Source organism: Sceloporus undulatus, chromosome 7 (genome assembly GCF_019175285.1).
Source record: "Sceloporus undulatus isolate JIND9_A2432 ecotype Alabama chromosome 7, SceUnd_v1.1, whole genome shotgun sequence".
Lineage (NCBI taxonomy): Eukaryota > Metazoa > Chordata > Lepidosauria > Squamata > Phrynosomatidae > Sceloporus > Sceloporus undulatus.
The window spans coordinates 16,319,813-16,340,164 of record NC_056528.1 but is presented as its reverse complement, the minus strand read 5'-3'; the positions used below and the strand labels follow the sequence as shown (position 1 = coordinate 16,340,164).

The window sequence follows — 20,352 nt, the reverse complement described above, 5'->3', positions numbered from 1 at the left end:
GATGTGAAGAACTAGGGATGTAAAGAACAAAGCAAAGGAAAACAATACCAAGGAACTTACAAAATTTCTGCAAAATTTGAACTGCTTGTGCTCACCCTAAAGGCTAGATGGATGAGACATTAGAGGGATGTCTGTGCTTCTAGGACAGTTTGCAATCTGGCCTTTCAGCAGGGGATGGTTCCTTTGTTTAAAAATAAGAATTAAAGTGCAATACTTACATTGACCCATGGATAAGTCAACTCAGGTTTTCTTGGGTCAATTTTTTAACCTATATTTTCAGATTTATATACATGAGTATATATTATACACTACATCGTCTTGATTTCCCATTTTGCCCTCTAGAGGATGCTGGAGGTTCGCACAACGTCGTTGAAAGCAAGGACCAGGGAATATTGTACAAGTGGCTAGTAATACGTTGCTTTTTGAAAGCTGCTTTCTCCGCTGTAACCGTGTTCCACTTGCACTGCCTCAGTGGAATACTTGAGACTTGACTCATCCGAGTTGCAAGTGTTTCGGCTTGCCATTTCTAAAGAGTGATACTCAAATATTCTCATGACGTTTGCATATTATTTTAAACAAGGGTTGTTGCAGAGCAAGTCTTTTCCCTCATTTTGCAGCTTGGCGAACGATCTGCAAAACCTGGTAGAACCAAGCAATGGGATCTTTGCTCTGGGTTTTAGTATGCATTTTAAATGAGGTTGCTGACCCAACCTCCCCCAAACAGATCCAGATCTTTGGACAGCGCCTTTAAAGTTAGACGAAGGCTGCCGAAATAATCCAGTTTGGCACCCCTTTAACCGCCATGGCTCAATGCAATTTTGTGAGGCATTTAGCCTTCTGTGTATGAAAGCTCTGGTGCCGCAACAAACTACACTTCCCAGGATTAATTAAGATGGACACATGACAGTTAAAGCCATATCAAACTGCATAATTTAAGGAGAGAAAATGAGCCATGAAAATATCAGTAAGTCTAAAATTACCCAACTGCACTGCTGCGTCCATGTTTCATTATGGAGATTTGGGTTCATCTCTCCCTTATTTTTTATTCTTACAACTTTCCCCATAGATACGGTATTTGGAAGATTAAAGCAAAGTATCAGAAGGACTTCACAACCACTGCTGAAGCACGGTTTCAAGTTAAAGAATATGGTAACATGAAGAATTCCTGAAATGTTAATACTTACCAGTTTAGTTACTTACAAGTTTAGTTAGGAGTGGAGTGAATTATATTGACATACTTGCCTTTTGTGATCAATCCATTGGCTAACTAGTTCGCTCAATAATTTCCCCTCCTGGGATTTATTTAAGTATTATAATGGCTACTTGTACATTTGTGTCTTCAAGTTGTCTGTCGACTTATGGAAACCCCATCAATTTTCATAGGGTTTTCTTAGGCAAGGAATACTCAGAGGTGGTTTTGCCAGTTCCTTCCTCTGAAATATCACCTACAGCACATGGTCTTCATTGGCGGTCTCCTATTTAAATGCTAATCAGAGGTGATCATGCTTAGTTTCCAAGATCAGACAAGATCTAGGGCTCTTAGCTGGTGCTCTTAGCTTAAGCTGTTTGTATATTTATTGTAGAGGCCATGTATAATGAAATGGCCCCAAATGCATTGAAAGGATAAGCACACTCATGTATATATAAACATATCCCTTTCACTCTGGGTGACCTATGTAGGATTCCCATTTGGTAAATGCAGCATGGACAAAAATGGGCGACCTTACCTGTAAAATTTCTGGAGGAATGCGTTTCTTCATGTATGGATGAAATGTCAAAATGAACTCCCTTCTATTTACCTTTTCAGCCATGCCAAGCTTTTCTGTTACCATTGAACCAGAGAATAATTTCATCGGCTATCAGCACTTCGAACGTTTCAAAATTACTATTAGAGCCAGGTAAGGAAGCATTATCCTCTTTGTCTCTTGCTCTTCAAGGGTTCTAGTTTGCTGGGTTTTTCCTTCTGAAAATGGCTAGGTTAGTTGCAATCCAAGATGTTGTACTTTGCCTTGCATCCTCTGTCATGTTGCAGAAGGTTGCAGAACGCAGTCCTTAGATGGTGTTGTGTCTTGCACACTTTTTAGTGACATTTTGAGAACTGCTGTTTGCTGTTATTTATGCTGCAGCTTTATACACTTATCTCAGTTAATTCCTCCCTTCTGAGCGTTGATACCATTTGCTTCTGCATAGAGAATGGTTCCTCCATTGCGTGAAATAAATTCATTCTTATTATATGTCATTTTCCCATGGGTTAAACTATGGGTATTTGCGTAGTTCATTTTCCTTATTTTTGTGTGTTCTTTTTCAAGGTATTTCTACAATGCGCCAGTGCCTGATGCACAGGTTTATGTCCGTTTTGGAATCATTGAAGGAACTAGCAAAACCATGATGCCCAAAGCCTTGCGGCACATCGAGGTACATTTGGACCGAAAACAATCTTATTTCCAAGCGAAGCGTCTGAAGTCCTAAACCTTGGTCCAGGTTCACTCTGCCTGTGACAGATACTCAGTGTCAGAATTTCCATTTTGCATTACTGTTAACCAGAACATAAGAAATAAAAAATGCACTTGGGCTGAAATTTAGCAGATGATACCTTATCCAGGGAGCAGTTTCAGTTTGGCTTGAATAGCCAGACCACATCACTAGAAACGTTCTTGATTTTCCATGAAGGATCATAAGCTGTTCTTTAGCAGGCCCCCATTAATTTAAACATACATAGATGCAAAGCAAGACATTGCCATCAACATTTAATAGAAAAGGCAAGGAGTCTGAATTAAAAATATGTACATCCCTTGACTTGGCTCTTCTGTCTATAGATCACAGACAATAAATGCCCCTTTTACTCATTTGTACCTTAGAACTGACAATGGATGCTGTCGCTTATTAATGGTGCAAATGCATTTATGTCACCAGGTAGGTTGAACATGGAAATGTGTGTGTCTTTGTGGAGGGAGTCTGATGCTTCCTCAGTTATGGCCTCTGGGCATATTTGCTGGAAATCTTCCCATGTGGAAGGTCCATTTGCAAGTAACAGTTGGGGATATAGTAAAGGATTTTGTAGGGTTTGCAATCCTCAATTGAGGTATCAGTTAAGACTCATTGTGAAACAATGAACAACTTGCCATTGGAATCAGGACGTTTGTGAAGGTCCTCTGTCCTTTTGAATTCACTTCCAAGATCTTGAACTGCAGCTTTCGAAAAGCAGAAACAAAACTCCATCTCATGAATACAAATACTTCTCCTTGGAACCTGCCAGCAGTTTTCAAATTTTTAAGTTGCAGCCCATTCCATAAACCACTTAAACGTTGGTGACTTGGATATAAATGGATCTTGTCACAGCTCCCAGTCCGTTCTTCCTTTGCGCAGGCGAGAGAACTGAGCGCTTTTGATGTGCTCCGAGCTCTCACTACTGTTTCTGGGAACTCGACTTGAAAATATTTGCTATAACTTGGTCAGGTGCCAGTATATTTTCCAGGGAAGAAAAAGAAAAAGGGGGAAAAAGTTGGCGTCCTTTAGAATTTGTAAGCCTTCGGCGCTGCCAGAAACGAGAAGCATGCTGCAGGGTTTCCAGCCAGACCTTGTAGTTTGGTCAAATATTTGCCAACTATTTCAATTCTCCCCCCATTGGTTTTTCATAAAAGGATTCAAAATGATTACTTCCCGAGAACTAGGTCAACGAATGCAAGGTGTTTTTGAATGTCTTGGTTTTTTAAATGACGAATCCGTTAAATCAAGGAACATTTCTGTACTGGAGAGGAGTGTAATTTTACACATGCATTGGGTTTGTGATAATGCATTGTGGTGCATTGTGCAAAGTCAAAGGAGTGAAATCCATATTATTTTGTTGATTTGCCTTGACAACATGAAACAGATGTAGGTTTTCTCATTTTCTCTCCTCTCTCTTTTGGTAGATGATAGATTTTTATTTTGTCTTGTATTTGTCAATCTGTTTCTGCCCAGTGTTTTTAAAAGGGTTTTTTTGCAACCTGGGCCAAACTTTTTGGCTTATCTCCCTCACGCAACTTTGTCAGAACTTACTGCTGACTTTTTGACTGGTTTGATGACTTACAGGGCAAGATAAGCTATCCTTTAATAAAAAGCTGCTTAAAAGATAGAGACCTTAAAAAAGACTGCGCAAAATAATGAAAATCTATCCAGAGCCCTTCTGAAACAGCATAGTATATATTTAAATGTAATAAGTGGAACCTTTAATGTATCATAATTTCTTTCCCTTGGCCTTTACTGTTAGATGGAAGAAGGAATTGCTGAATTTTATTTCAACAGCAAGTCAGCAGTCAGCAAATTATCCTACAACTCTTTGCAAGAGCTTGATGGCTTAAAGCTTTATATTGCTGCTTCGGTGCTGGAAACTAAAGGTAATTCTCTTTTAAGCGCACGGACAGGGGCAAATAAACTTTGACCCCTCCTTTAAAAGTATGTATGGAGGGTCAACTGTATATTCCACCTTTCCTCCAATGAGGAGCCATGCATGGCTTTCCTCAACCCCGCTTCACAACAGACATGTAGGGTAGGTCAGGCTGAGAGAGAGTGACTGGCCTAAGATCAATTTCTGTAGGGCCTCTGCCTCCATAAGGACTAGAACTTGAACCTCCCAAGTTCCAGGCCAGCCTGCTAACCTTCCCCAGGTCTCCTGGCCCCAACATTAGACAGAGTGAGGTGGATGGCAGAGAAGGATGGAGCCTATCTGTTACCTCCTAACTTAACCTGTTCCCCTAGGCTAGCTTGGTGTTGGTAGAGGATGTTGTCCCATTGCTACCTCTGAAGTAAGAGAGAACCGTCACTCTTTTCCTCTGTATATGGAATAAAGGACAACATTTCATTCTCTCTCTTGGGGGCTGACCTTGTATGACTGATGCAACATCAGCCCAGATGTGCAACCTACTTCATCCACCAAGTTCATCTGCTTCTGTTGCTGCTAACTTCCTAACAATGAGTCTCCAAAAGTTCCTGAACTTCAGCTCCCAGGAGCACCAGCCCAGATGGCAAATGGTCAGGGATTCTGGGAGCTTTAGTCCAACAATATCTGGGAACAGAATATTGAGAACTGATGTGCAAAGGGAGCAGAACATTGGGAGTACAACTAAAACATAGTAAAGACTGGCCATAGGAGACTGGCATCTCAGATAACACCACCTCATGGGCCAAACAGACCTACCTGAAAATGGAGAGGGCTTTGGAGTCTCTGTCCAAACCTCTGGTGTTGCTGGTGGGGACTTGAGACATGCAATTGACTTTGGGGAGTTTTCACAAGGAACTGTCTTTTTTGTTAGGTGGCCATACTGAAGACAGTGAACTAACAAGCGTCATGTATGTCATGTCTCCTTACAAACTGAATTTGATTGCCACCCCTTTCTTCGTGAAGCCTGGGCTTCCTTACTTTATTAAGGTGGGTTGATCTAACCAAGGTAAATGCAGGTTTGATAACATCCTTATATGGTAGCAAGGATTACAGCTAAGACAGCCATGGTGATAAATGGTCCTCATTCCTGCAAGTGATGAAATGTTCTGCATATGCATGAATGTTAAAGTAGCAGTAAAGTAATAATGTAAAAGAGACCTAAGTGTATGTTTTTAAAAAGTCTTATGGCCGGGCTTTACCTGGAAAAGTGTTCTGATAATATTTTAAATGAATAAATAAATAAATAAATAAGCAAATAAATATATACACATAATTTTCTGTTTGGTCTTTATAGGTGCAGGCAAAGGACCCAGTGGGTGTTCCTGCCAGCAATCTTCCAATTGTCTTGACTGCTAGTGTCTTCAATGAGGCCATGGAAGAGACCACATTAGTTCAGGAAGGCACAGATGCTGGAAGACGTGAAACCAGTTCAAACGACGGAACAGCGTTATTTGTGCTTAATATTCCTCTCAATGCCAAAGTCCTGGAGTTTAGAGTGAGTTAAAATATTCTGAGTTTCAGCTCTTGTATAGTGTGTACTTTGGAATTGTATACTTTGGCCAGTGTACAGGGCAGTTGGGAAAAGGATCTTACAGTTTAGACTACTGAATGTGAAGGTTGGGCTTTTATAATTTAACGCACTAAATGACAACCCTCTCCACCAACTAAATCAAACATTTCCTGGCAAAAGAAAGTACTCCATGCCTGGCTGAAAATTGCATTTTGAAATGTTGCAGCAAAAAGTGAAGGAAAAAAAAGTGGGATATACATTGTGTTATAGCTAGGGCTGCAGTGTTTCATTGGTTTAATCTGAAATTTTGTGTACCAGAGCTGCTTTTAAAAAACCTCTAGGCCATATGCAGCCCCAGTATTCATGTTTGTGGGTCCCCTTTTTAATATGTATGTGTGTGTGTGTGTGTGTGTGTGTGTGTGTATATATATATATATATACACAGTATATATATATATGGAGAAACGTTTTCCTCAAAACCTTCAGGAAGCATCATTTCCATTTAAGTCACATTTCCCCCCCTTATTCTTAGATAAAAACAGCAGATGCCCAGTTACCAGAAGAAAACCAAGCCAGTGAATCCTATGAAGCAAAATCGTACATCTCCCTCAGTGGAAGCTATCTGTATATTGACTGGGCATCAAACCATAAAACACTACATGTAGGAAACAACTTGCACATTGGTGTACACCCATCCAGCCACTACATTGACAAAATACATCACTACAGCTATCTGGTATGTATTAAAAAGGCATCCTATTTCATCCTTTCAGATTTTCTCCTTAAGGATGTGGAAATCTGTCCATTTTGTTTTCGTTACGCTTCTCAGAACCCAGTCGGCATTCACATTCTGTCCAAGTTCCATACTAGGCTGTGAGCTTTTCTTTTTGTTTCCACTAGTGCTCCAGAAAAGTGTGCGTTTTTCCTAATGTATACAGCTTCAAACAAGGGGAAAAAGAGGATCTAAGCAATTACCAGTTTGTCGGCTTGTTACTGATGTAAGCAAAGATTCTAGAACAAATAATGAAACAGGACATCTGTGAGCATTTCCATGAATATGAAGAACCAGCATGGGTTTCTCAAATACAAATCGTGCCGGATTAATTTTATTTCTGTTTCAATAGAACAGTACGCTTAATAGATCAGGGGAATGTAGTGAGTGTAGTTTATCTTGATTTCAACCAGTGAAGCAAGCCAATGGCCTGATCTGCTAGGAAAATAAATGATAGTGGGCTGGAATATGGATTCTGATGTGCCCCAGCTGATTGTTTGTTCACCTAGTTCTTTTCCTCCTTTCTTTCAGATCATCTCCAAAGGAAAAATAATAACCTATGGGACCCAACCAAAGCTTGAAGGCTATGGGTATCAAACGCTGCAGTTCCAGCTAACGAAGGATATGGTTCCTTCAGCCCGCGTTCTTGTCTACTACATTGTTACAGGAGAGGGAGCTGCCGAGCTAGTTGCCGATTCCGTCTGGTTAAACATAGAACAGAAATGTGGGAATAGCCTTGAGGCGAGTTATGCATAGTGTCCTCCTTTGATATCTTAAATTACCAATTCTTTTTAAAAATGTACATTACGAACATAAATTAGACATGTAATTTTTTTTGGATTATAGCTTCTGAGATCCTTAGCTGGTGTGGCCAATGTTTCTGGGAGTTGTTCTGCCCACATACATGGATTGAATTCTATGAATTCTATCCAACTACATAGCCCTTGTGGTCTGGGTGTTGGCTTAGGACTCTGGAGACTGGGGTTCGATTCTCAGCTTGGTCATGAAACCTATTGGGTAACCTTGGGCAGGTTGCATGCTCTCTGCCTCGGGAAGGCAATGGCAAACCTCCTCTGAACAAATCTTGCTAAAAAAGCCTCATGATAGGGTCACCATAATCTGGAAACGGCTTGAAGGCACACAACAACAACCTATCCAACTTGAACAGACCTATTGAATCAATATGATCTGTTATGTGTTGATGTTGACTCACCACTCACCATTTAGTATTTCCCCCCAGTTTTTGGAATGCTTGACGTGCAAAACTCCCCTTTGAAACAAGTGAATTTCATTTCTTGAATCCTTTTTCTTTTGTTTAATTCTTTGTGTGTGTACAGGTTCATGTGTCCGGAAGCCAAAGTTTTTACAAGCCAAAGGAAGTTGTCTCACTTTCCATGAAAACCCAGTTTGATGCCCTCGTTGCATTGTCATCTGTAGACAAGGCCATTTACGGAGTTACTGACAGAAAGGAGAAGCCCATGGAAAAAGTTACGTGTTATGTCTGAAGACCACACAAAAACTGTTGTTGACATGTTGTTACATATTTATCGCATACATTTATTTAGGCTGAAAAATGTGTAATATTTTGGCAAGTATTAATTTTACCTGGTACATAAATGGCCTGAATTCTATGCGATTCCTATCCAAAGCAGAATTCAGGCTCAAATCTACAAAAGCTCATATAACCGACTTCTATGATGTTGCAAGATCTGTTTGCACACTACTGAACTAGAGTAGACCTATTGAACTAATATGGTTTGTGGTATGCTTATGTTGACCCACCATTCAACAATTTACTCAATAGCTTTACTTTAGTTGGGACTAACCCATAGGGTTCAGGCCAGTAGATGTAGAAACTTCTTGAATTAGACTTCTCACTACTTGGGAGTATTTCCTATATGGAGAATGTTAGTCTTTAGTCTTTAATTTGCCAATTCTAGGATTCCTAGGATTCTGCTGCCTGAGGCAGCTGCTTCACTCTGCCTACCGAGTGGGTCAGAGATGTACTATTTTATTCCATAGCATTTTTACCTCTAGGAGGGGAAAGTTTTTAAATATGGGAAATAATCACATTGCAAGTGAATAAACTCAGTCAAGGAACTCACAGTCCTGAGTTTGCAAGACCTGAGTGACTTGGAGGTCTCTCATTTGTAGAATTGCCATAAGTTGATGTTGACTTGATGGCAGCTCACAACAACGTCAAATATAATGTGGCTTCACTTTCGGTGCCTTAATACGGGTGGATAGGTGGCATCATTTGATGCACTGTCTCAGGTAGAAAATGTCTTGGGCTGGCCCTGAACTGTATGGAGTGTATCCTTCTCACTTTAAAATGGCCTTTCGCCTCATCTCACCCCAACAGGCTCTACTGAGATTGGAAAAAAGCGACCTTGGTTGTGGTGCTGGAGGAGGACAGAACAATGTTGATGTGTTTCGAAAGTCCGGGCTCACCTTTATGACTAATGCGAACGCTGAGGATTCAAACGAAGAAGGTGCCTCTTTCTTACTCACAAAAGTGACAATGAGCTGCCAGAGTCATTGCTGTTGTGCCAAGGCTTTCCTTTGTGTAGATAAACGGTGGAAGAAATGCACAGCGTGGGCTGCAAATGGTTCACAACCCCCTTCCTCCTAGCTATGGGTGCTGCCTACGATACCCCAGCAAACTGCTTGACTCCACATTATAAAAGCTCCCCCCCCGAGATGCTTTTTTGCATTCTCACAGCTTTATTTTGTTTTGTTTCCCCAGATGAAGCCTGCCAAGCTCTTGTAAGATCGACACGTTCCATCCAAAGGAATGAAATGGACAAACTAGGTATACCATAGGCCAAATATGTTGCTCAATAACATTTATGTGGCAAGGAAAGTAACAACTCCTTAAGAGATTTTCAGTCTGGGTGTTCTCACTGGTTAATCGTTTACATGCTGCTGCTGTGCTGCCATTATTATTATTATTATTATTATTATTATTATTATTATTATTATTGCTGTGCCATTATAGTTAATGGGACTTAAATATCCATGGATGTTGTCATCCATGGGGTTACTGGAACCAAACCCGAGTGGATAACAAGGGCCACTGTATATTTGTAAGGCAGTTTCAGAGTCACTTAGAAGGAACAACATGAGGTGGCACTGCATCTTATTTATGTCTTTATTTTGCAAAACATGTATCTGGACACTTTAGAGCATCAGGTGTTTTGGAAGTCCAGAACAATCAAGGCCAATGGTTCCCCATCCCTGCTTTGAGGTTTAGAACAAACCATCATTTGATTGAGTTGCTACACAACTTTTTGTTTCAGGGACATCTTTACCAAAGCATGCTCCTTCTCGCTTTCACTGCTTTGTCGTATTTATTTTGTTTTGTTTTTATTGATTCTTCCAGATATAACCTGTCAAGCTATCCTAAAAGCGGCACCTTCCACCGTCAGCAGTAAAATCGAAGAACTAGGTATACCATAAGCCAGATGGGTTATGCAGTAACATTCATGATGGTAGGAGAGCAACAAAACCTCAAGAGATCTGTGGGAATATGCAGAGTCTGAAGTTTCATCTGTTATAAATTACTTTGTTGAGCGATAAGATGCAGCTAGCACTGGTCATGATCAATCTAAGGTCAAGAAGCCAGCCAGAAGCTGAGGAAACAAACCAGATTGCCATTGTACCAGGATGAGGAGGCACATCAGAGTGTGGCTTTGGGGGTCATCTGAGTGAGAATATGTGACTTTCCCTATAGGCTCCACTCCCGTACTTTTCATTCTTATGCCAAGATAGTTGATGTAATTTTTTTCCTTCTTTCCACATTGGTCACCAATGAGTACGCAGTCAAAAATATAGCCTTGTTGACTTACTGGTTTGTTTTCATGCATGTGAGGAACTAGATCAATGTCTTTCACTGAGTTAGTCTCAAAGGTGCTGCAAGATCCCTTTGCGTACTGATATTCCAGAGCTAAGTCTCTGGTTTGTTTAAAACATTAATCTCTCATTTGGTCCTGGAGGCAAACCAAAGGGAAGCAGTAGCTTTGGTGAAGCAAGCCCAGTCAGAAAAGTGTCCTACTATATCTGGTCTTGTCCAAGAGACAGAAAGTAGTCAAGTTAGTTTCTTGGGATGCAGGTCTGCTCATGCTGGGTTAGAGAGTTCTGGGTCCAAGTGCAGCCAAACAAGGGATTCCCGAAATGTAGAAGTGGCATGGACAACCTGTTCCTTAGACAAAGTGACTCTCCAATATTCATTGTCATTTCAGTGTCCCTCCTTCAACATCCTACGGTCAAGGAGTGCTGTAGAGCTGGAGCCCAAGAGTATCCCGTCAAACAGACATGCAATGAGAGACTGAGACATGTTAAGGGTGGACCAAGATGTATTAAAGCCTATCAGAAGTGTTGCATCTGTGCAGAGTTGCTACGCAGTAACGACACGCACAAAAATACAATACTCGGGAGGAGCGGTATGTTGACACAACGCCAGTTGGAAAAGGTTGCTGTTTTGTGTAGGCGAAACCTACACAATGTTACTTTTCAAGATTAAAATCGGCTAGGGAAAGTGGTTAAACTGTTAAATGACAAGGGAATTAAAGAAGCGATGAATGAGAATAAGAGCCCAGATGAAAGTTGGTTGTTTCCATTAGGAAGAAATGATGGCCAGCCAAGGTCAAGAGCCTGGGAATCCTTTCTGTTTTCTTTTAGGGAGTTTGGAAGGAGATCAGAAGTTGGTGAACATGAATTCCTTATCTCCAGTTCATTTACATTTTTATGACAGTTTCACTTTTGATTATTGAAATTGCTAGAATCTCATTAAGAAGCCGAGAAACAATTAGTGCTTCACTTGATTTCAATCCATCACTTTGGGGGTTAAGTTGGGATTCGAGGGCCCATTTTTGGTCATTTTAGTTGCTTTTTTTTAAAATGTGAAACTAACATTAGTAGCATGTTATCGACAATTAATGTTACAAATTAATTTTGTGTTTCCTTGAAATGATTAGTGTTAACGAGTTTACAGCATAATATTAACTAACTAGCTTTAATGCTATTTTTTTTTTTGTGTACTGAGGAAAATGCTCCAGCCATTAGTCAAAACAGAAGTCCATAGGAGCTGCAGCACAGAGAGCTGCTGGCTGGCTTGGCTTTCTTTATCTCTTGAGAATACTTTCCTTTTCCCCAGTCTTTGCTGCCCTGTTGGATTTGGATCCAGAGGTCCGAAGCTATTTTCCTGAAAGCTGGCTTTGGGAGGTCCACCCAGTTTCCAGGTACAGTACTGAGCTCTGTACACAATATTGTTGACTCTAGTTGTAGCCCAACATCTAAGCTTCTTCTCTGCTGATCTGAGGTCTGTCCCATTTTTGTTCCAAATAAATGCAGCTCCAAGACTCTTCCGGTGACCTTGCCTGATTCTCTTACCACTTGGGAAATACAGGGCGTTAGCATTTCAGATCAAGGTATGTAAAGTAAAAGGCGTCTTTACTCTTATAGGTCTTTGAGATAACTAAGGGAACAAAACCTTCTTGGCCTTTAAATGGAAATGTCTTTCTTGGTCTGCGTTGTGGCAGAACCAGCTAGATATTCTTCAAATGTGGATGGCATACCCTCCCAAATTTCACAGATGACTCCTGCAGAAGAAAATAATCTTGTTTTACCCGTTTCCTTAGTAAATACTGTTTCCCAGTTATGCTACTGGTGTGTTTCTTTGTTTGTTTGTTTGTTCCCATACAGGTATCTGTGTTGCTGATGCACTCCAAGTGCAGGTGGTAAAAGAGGTCTTCATCAATGTACACATTCCTTACTCTGTTGTCCGTGGGGAACAGATTGAATTGATAGGAACCGTTTACAATTACAGACCGTCTGGGATTGTAGTAAGTCTATTTGTTGGCAAATGTTGTTGTTGTTGTTGTTAACTGGCCTTGCGTCGACTTTGACTTAGATCTTCAAGTCCCCCTGTCCTCAGTCTAACTAACTAATGTTGCTTAACAACAATTTGGCCTTTGCAAATGATCAGATTTAACACATAAGACAGATCACTAAATAGGTAACTATTCCCACTTCTTCAAATGGTGGGCAGCTCTCACATGGTTTGTGTCTTTTTAGAATAAGAGATCACTGCAGATCACACCTATGGCAAGAATGGTAGTAGTATTCAAATACATAGCTATGTTAGTCTGTTTCAGTATGCAAAGGGATCTTGTAGCGCCAAATCAGACTAACCTCTCCATTTCAAATGTGCTACAAGATCCCTTTGAACACAGAACAACACTGTAATTCATTATTTTGGGGAATAATGCAAGCATAATAATATATATTTTGCCAAACTGGTAACTTCACTGTTTTTTCTTTTCATGTAATATAGAGACAATAATGGCAGCAGATTTTGGTTGTGGTTTGCAATATATTACATAACTTAATTGCTTTCAAAACCTCACTTTCCCAGCTCTGGAGCATTGGATGAGAAAGTTTTTGTTTATCTGCAAAAGTAAAGCACACTCACAGTTGATGTGAAACTATGACTGTAAACTGAACCTTATGACACGAATTAATATTTTCTGTTGGATGCTTTAGTATTGCACATCGATAAGTGTGGACAAAGGGATATGCCTGTCTGGAGCCTCCAGCACCAACCGACAAGGTGTACAAAGGACCAGTTGCACCCCATACAAGGACCTCCAGGGCTCTTCGATTGCAAAAGTGCAATTTAAGATTCTTCCTCTGGAGTTAGGTGTCCACACCATCAATTTCACACTGAGGAGCTCTGCTAGCAATGAGATCCTTGTGAAGACATTAAGAGTTGTGGTAAGACAGTAGCCCCTTATCTCAAACACCACTGTTCCAATAGTGAGTTAAACAATCATTTATAAAGTGTATGTGATTTTTTCTCCCTCTTGCTTGATACATGGAGGAAGAGGGTCGTCCATGGAAAATGATGTACAGTAGGTTCGGAACAGGCACATAATATAGTTTGTTATAATTTAGTGTTTTGCTCTATTGGTTTAACTTAAACAAACTAGGCATGAGCAGGGTCTTTGATCCCAGAATAAAATAGATGTACCACATGTATTTCTTCACTGCAGATTTGGTGATGGGGGAAACAGGAATACTTTCAAAGGCTGCATACGTTTATTTCTCCATTCTTTGGTTTTAGCCTGAAGGTATTCGAAAGGAGCTCCATGAAGGTTACACGCTGGATCCGCAAGGTGTTTATGGTATGCCCAAATGATATTGTCCACAATTCTCCTTATAGGTATCAATGGATATAAAGTCACCCATTCCCCTCCATCTTTGACTTCTGTCTCTCATAGAAAATCTCTTCAGGGCTATCAGTGGTCGAAGGATCAATGGAAATAGATGTATATCTGCACGGCTCAAACTAGGACATATTGGGGGCTATATTTATACACCCAATCAATGAGCTTAAGGCTGTATACATGGCTCTTTTCCTCCATCTCCCAACTTCTCCCAACAATAGCCCTGTGATGTAGGTCAAGCTAAGAGAGAGTAACTGACCCAAGGTCATCCACCAAGTTTAATGGCTCAGTGTGGTCCAGAAGCAGAATCTTGTACATCATCTCTAACCACTACATTACACCAGGACTCCATAACATTATGCATCCTATAGGTAGCAAGAACAACAAGGCTCTTTAAGTAATTCATTATTGCCACATTTGCTGTAATTCCCTCTATGGCACATTTATTAAAGGTGTACCAGCCCTGCCCTCTTTGTCAACTGTTTAAGGTACAGGAATGCTGTCTTCTTCGGCACCTATTCAGGTTACACAGACCCTATCCTTTTTGTCACCTAGTAAAGATACAGAAGTCATGTCGTCTTTGGCACCTCTTAAAGCAGTGGTTGCCAAACTTTGGTCCTCCAGATGTTTTGGACTTCAGCTTTGAGAATTCCTGACTGTTGGCCAAGTTGGCTGGGGCTTCTGGGAGCTGAAGTCCAAAACACCTGGAGGACTAGAGTTTGGGAATCGCTGTATGAAAGGAACACAAGCCCTGTCCTCTTTAGACTTCTTAAACAGTCCTATGCAAAACTACTCAAAAGCAGTGGGCACGTTTTCAGCAACAGAACTATGGCTATCATTTCTCCTGAGGACAGAACATTGATTAACAAAACCAGTTTTCAAGATTATTATAAATACAGCAAAATACATTGCGTACTGATGCAATCTGCTTCTTGTGTGTTGTCAACAACAGGCACGGTGAAAAGACAGCTGGAATTCCGTCACAGGGTACCTCTAAATATGGTCCCAAAGACAAGCCTTGAAAGGACCGTGAGTGTAAAAGGTAAAACAACAGAGGGCTGAAAAACACACTTATTCTGGATTCTTTTTCTGGATTTGGGAATCCCTAGGAGAAAAGGTTCTTCTCGATAAAGTGGTGCTTGGAGAATAATTGCTACTTGAAAATTTTGGTTAAAGGAACTCTCAGGACAAATGTCAAGTAGAACAGTCTATCACAGTGCTAGGATCCTGGCATTTGTAAAAGAGTCTGCTGGATGGTGATCCTGACCCTGATTTAGCTCAAGCAGGAAAGCTTTCCATAGTTTAGGTGCCACCACCAAAAAGTCCCTGTCTGCTGATAATCTGATGTGAGCCCTCCAAAAGGAAGAATGTTATATTGTCTCATTTTCTCTCTTTCACAGGACTCCTTTTGGGTGATGTGATCAATGCAGTTGTTGACCCAGAGGGGCTCAAATTTCTTGCCAACCTCCCCAGAGGGAGCGCAGAGACTGAACTTATGAATGTGGTGCCAGTGTTTTATGTGTACGACTACTTGCAAAGGACGGACAGCTGGGACATACTTGGGCAAGGAAGTATAACTCCACAACTTAATATGAAAAGGAGAATGAAAGAAGGTGAGTTAACATGATGTGCCTTCTGGACCTGCAGATGTTGTAAGAAGGAAATTCAATATATGTAATCTTTTCCATTTCTTTCCTCTCCATCTCTTTTGCCTACAGTTTTGTGTCTTTAGTTGCACGTCTTCAGGAAAGGGCTGTCTTTTTGAAGGCGATTGTAACTTACGCTGAAAGCCTCTTTAGCCTAGGAGTGGGGTAAAAAATGCTGCAAAGAGAGACAGACAGGCACAGTCCTCTCATGAGGATGAATGGAGATTTGTGCTAATGGAAAACTTATATTTTTGTTAATATGCCTAACAAAGGAAATGAGTGGCAGGGGCAGCTTAAAACACTTTGCTGCAAAAGACAAGAAGTCAATCCCTCGTTGAAATTCCATATACAGAAGCTGTTCCTATTGACATTTGAATCTTATTTTAGTACTGGAAAAAGGACACCAACCTCTGCCACAGAGAGAGCAGTCCGTTTTAGAGCAAAAATGTAGGGATGGCAAAGAATTTCATCCTCCCTGGAAAGCCTCCATTTCAACCTTTCTGGTACACCCTGCAAGTCAAAGTGCACTCCACCTTGGAAAATTAGTACATGTGCAAGGATTGCAGTTGTGTTTCAGAGACATAAAATATGTGCTAAACCATGCGTACTTAAAAACAGTGAGAATGTCTACAAATGCATTCAGTTGAAAAACACATATATGCATGCACAGATACACTTTAATTGGTTAGAAAGATGCCTACAAATACATGGGGAAAATATATACACTTGGAGGAATGCCTATAGAATTTTATGCAGAAAGAAAAAGTACATTTGATATGCAACTAATATGGACAAAGGATGGAATGAGAGGGTGGGCAAAATTCCCCCAAAAAATATAAAGTTGAAATTTGGAACAGTTCATATCCCTGGTAAAGACGCGGGTTGTCAAAGTCTAGAACAGGCAGAGAAAGGGTCAGAAGTAGATGGAAGGTGTACAGTAGGACAGTATTGTAACAGCAATAAAGAAGATGTGAAAGAATGCTTGCAAGCGCTGTTTCCTTTATTTCCTAGGAATCATCAGCATCCTCTCATTCCGAAACCAGGAATACGCTTTCAGCATGTGGAAAGATGGAGAACCCAGTACCTGGTAAGTTGCTTGCCTTTGAGGCATGATAGGGTTGCCATAAGTCTTAAATGACTTGAAGGCACACAACGGACTCATTCCCACTTACGGATAAATTGGTCTCCGATCCGAATCGATGGATCGATTTGAAATCGGATCATGGTTCCCACATTTGCCCCGATCGCATTTTCTGGCATGGAATCAAATCAAAATAACCCATTTTTGGTTCCCGTTCATGAATGAATCGATTCAAAATGATTCGGTTCCAGCCAGCCGAAAGGGAAATTTGAATCGATTCCGATCTGCTTGTGGTTCCCACTTGAGCGGAATCGATTTGTTGAAAAGAAGTGGAAAAAATCAGTGTCAAAAAGTTAAATGGGTCTAGAGCGTGGCCCCCCTTTTGAAATCGCTTCAGCGAATCAGATTAAGTGGGAACCATGGTCGTTTAAACCGATTTGAACCGAATCACGATCCGGTTTAAAAGGTAGTGGGAATGAGGCCAACAATACACTTCTTGCCCCAACTCAACTTAAATTGAAACTCCCAATGTTCAAATTATGGTTAACCCAATTGTCTCATCTTTTGTTAGATAATGGTGGATGGGAAGGGAAGACCTGCCCTTTTAATATTCTTTCCCTTTTTCTGAACATTCTTCAAATCTTCCGTATCAAGAAGCATTTTTCTTCCCTAGTTCTTAAAATCTCACACCCTAAATGGAAAAAAATATGCTTAAAACTAGCCACAAGGAAGTTTTCCTGGGAAAATAGCTCCATTATATTCCATTTGATGTGCCAGGGTAACAGCTTTCGCCCTTCGGATTTTTGGACAAGTTCACCGGTATGTGCCAGTTGATCAGAATTCTCTGTGCAACACTCTGACGTGGATGATTGACGTGTGTCAAATGGACGATGGATCTTTCCGGGAGGTTTCATCTTATCAGCCAATAAAATTACAGGTAGGAAAGGATTCCTGGGAAATGCCCATCCAACTTCTGTTTTAGGACTTCCAAAGATGGAAAAGTCTTACCACCTACCAAGGCTATGTATTTCATTCTCAAACAACTCTTACAGTAATTTTTAGATGGAATCACTTTCCTTGCAATTTCAACACATCAGTTCATGTCCTAGACTCTGGAACAGCGGAAAATAAACTCGCTCCATCTTCTCTATGGCATCCCTTCAGATACTTAAACCTTCTCCAAGCTTCATTTTATACATGTCTATAGTGCCTCTCCTTATTTGCCTTTATTTTAAACTAGATGGTTTAAGCTAAACAGCTATTTCTAAGCCAAGTAGATCTATTCACCTGCCCTTAATAATATATTTAAATCATTCTTCTCAAAGGGTACATCAGCTAAAGAAATGAAAGAAAAGACTTTGTATCTGACAGCCTTCTCTCTGATTGGATTTGTAAAAGCAATTCATATATGCCCATTGCAGGTGAGTGAGGCCCCTTTTTTCCTCTTGTTGGCATAACCATTGCTGGATATGTATACATACATATTTTGGGGGAGTGAGATTTCAAGAATGATGGATAGCCCTGGGATTTAAAAGTGCTCAACTTTGGCTAGATCACACTCGGGGTAGTTTGACATTTGTATATGATAGCTGAGGATGGTGAGACAGTAGTTAGGATGTCTGATTAGGACCGGAGAGACAGTTCTCCTTTTGGCCATAACATTTGTTTGGGTTACCTTGGGCAGAACTTGGAAGAGTTGCTTTTTTAAGAACCTCATCCCAGAATCCCCAAGCTAAAATGACCAATGGGGCATCCTGAGAGATGTAGTCTTCAAAAAATAACACCTTAAAAGCTGTGGTCTTGGGCCAGACCAGGATCTATTGGTTAGCCCAAGGAGGCTTGATTTGGTCCTCATCAAACTGGAGTGGAAAGAGTGAAACAAATGGAGCCACTAGTCAAGGGACATTTCTAGACTGGGAACTCATCTACATTGGCCATTGCTTTGTCTACACAAACATGCCACTGTGTCTACATCTACATATCTTCATTGCTTTGTCTACACAAGTCTATATCACTTTGACTACCCAAACATGCCACTGTGTCCACCGTACATCTACATGTCTGCATCACTTTGTCTACACAAATATGCCATGTGGTCTACATCTACATGTCTACACAAAGATGCCACTGTGTCTACATCTACATCACATGTTGTTAAATGAAGTGAAAGTGGGTAGAAGACACACCTCGTGGATCGCCAAAAGAAGGGTTACTATTTAAAAAATGCACTAATGTCCAAGCAAAACTAACCTTGTCCGGTTCACCTTTACAGAAAGCTGAAGAGGCCAAAAATAAAGCCGTGGATTATTTGCTGCAAAATGTTGAATCCTCCGAAAGCACATTTTCCTTGGCCATTGCTACTTATGCGCTGGCGCTAACCAGAATGAACCACCGCAGGGCACGCATGGCCTACAGTTTGCTTAAGAATGAAGCTCTTGTGAAAGGTAAAACTCAGACAAAGTCCTTCTCTCAAAGTTATGACCTCTAGAAATCTGTGGGTGAATCTGAGTTTGATTTCCTCTTGTATTGGAATATTTAAAACTTCATATTCTTTCCATCTCATTCATTCATTTAATCTATTCTAATCTAACCTCTCAGGGCAACTCTGTGTCTTGTTCTGCCGTTCCCCCACTGTGACTGTTTCCCTTTCCATTCCTCCTACAGTTGGCCAGCCTACGTATCGTTTTTGGAAAGAATCCAAAGGAGATTCAAGCGTTCCCTCTGAGAGTACTGCCAGGATGGTCGAAACCACTGCCTATGCCTTGCTCACCACCCTCCTGCGAGCAGATAAAGCCTATGCTGATCCAATCATAAAGTGGCTGTCAGAGCAACAGAGATACGGAGGTGGATTTTATTCCACGCAGGTACGTCTCTTTCAGATAGCCCCTGTTGCTGAAGGACTGTGTTCTCTCTGCACATTATTTACTGCCCTCATTTTCTTCTGCGTCCCTTTACCTGAAGGGTAGGGTTTGTAGTTTTTCGCCTACATCATCCTTGGTTGCAAGGACAAATCCTTTCCATGGTTTTGTTGTGTTCTCCATGCTGTTGGAGAGAACCAAGATTTCTGTGCAGAATCCTCCTGGTATTTGTAGCATATGAAGTGTTCCAAGAAATGATCCTTTGCAGAAAGACACCTGGGTTTTCTGTGCAGTCTATCCAGAGCAAACGTTACTGTTTCCTGGGCAGAAACTATGTTTTCTATGTGAAATAAAAAAAAAAAGACAAGTTCAGAATAATTCCCTACGGCTTTGAGCACTGGGCTATGTGACAAGGGTTTGAATCCTGACTCAACTGTATAAATCCACTGGGAACCTTGGTCAAGTCACACTCAGCCTCAGAGGATGGCAATGACAAACTCCCTCTGGAGAAACTTACCAAGGCACCGAATAACAACAAACTATGCAAAACAATGCAGAAATCACTCCTGATGCATTATTCTTCCAAACAGAGTTTTTTGCACAGGGAGAATATAAAGGGAAAGACTAAAAACTAACATTTCCTCCCATTCCTTCTATAGAGACATGGTTGGTTGGGAGATGGGCCATCTGTGGCTCTGGAAGTTTGACTGGGTTGCTATCTTTTACTATGGATGTTATCAGACAAGAGAAATTGGAAGTATAATCCAATGGCAATCCAAATGCAATCATGGGGTTTAATGTTATTGCGTGATAGACTACCACATACAATTTCGGGCAAT

General features: G+C 40.8%; 1 protein-coding gene across 2 annotated transcripts in view; it reads left to right on the top strand.

The window, feature by feature from the left end:
* The window catches only part of C5 (complement C5), a 32,149-nt gene that overhangs the window by 2,965 nt on the left and 8,832 nt on the right, over positions 1 to 20,352 (top strand). For both annotated transcript variants that reach the window (XR_006104943.1, XM_042478334.1), the window contains exons 6-30: positions 1,067 to 1,149; positions 1,808 to 1,898; positions 2,310 to 2,415; positions 4,250 to 4,376; positions 5,292 to 5,407; positions 5,715 to 5,915; positions 6,463 to 6,666; positions 7,234 to 7,443; positions 8,040 to 8,189; positions 9,065 to 9,194; positions 9,449 to 9,514; positions 10,085 to 10,150; positions 10,944 to 11,144; positions 11,858 to 11,942; positions 12,055 to 12,131; positions 12,406 to 12,545; positions 13,246 to 13,476; positions 13,826 to 13,886; positions 14,881 to 14,970; positions 15,329 to 15,541; positions 16,586 to 16,661; positions 17,433 to 17,592; positions 17,981 to 18,076; positions 18,928 to 19,099; positions 19,320 to 19,519. Coding sequence is in view for 1 of the 2 variants with exons in the window: in XM_042478334.1 (XP_042334268.1) it covers positions 1,067 to 1,149; positions 1,808 to 1,898; positions 2,310 to 2,415; positions 4,250 to 4,376; positions 5,292 to 5,407; positions 5,715 to 5,915; positions 6,463 to 6,666; positions 7,234 to 7,443; positions 8,040 to 8,189; positions 9,065 to 9,194; positions 9,449 to 9,514; positions 10,085 to 10,150; positions 10,944 to 11,144; positions 11,858 to 11,942; positions 12,055 to 12,131; positions 12,406 to 12,545; positions 13,246 to 13,476; positions 13,826 to 13,886; positions 14,881 to 14,970; positions 15,329 to 15,541; positions 16,586 to 16,661; positions 17,433 to 17,592; positions 17,981 to 18,076; positions 18,928 to 19,099; positions 19,320 to 19,519 (3,352 nt within the window). In the remaining variant the exon portion in view is untranslated. The remainder of the gene's footprint in view (positions 1 to 1,066; positions 1,150 to 1,807; positions 1,899 to 2,309; positions 2,416 to 4,249; positions 4,377 to 5,291; positions 5,408 to 5,714; positions 5,916 to 6,462; positions 6,667 to 7,233; positions 7,444 to 8,039; positions 8,190 to 9,064; positions 9,195 to 9,448; positions 9,515 to 10,084; positions 10,151 to 10,943; positions 11,145 to 11,857; positions 11,943 to 12,054; positions 12,132 to 12,405; positions 12,546 to 13,245; positions 13,477 to 13,825; positions 13,887 to 14,880; positions 14,971 to 15,328; positions 15,542 to 16,585; positions 16,662 to 17,432; positions 17,593 to 17,980; positions 18,077 to 18,927; positions 19,100 to 19,319; positions 19,520 to 20,352) is intronic.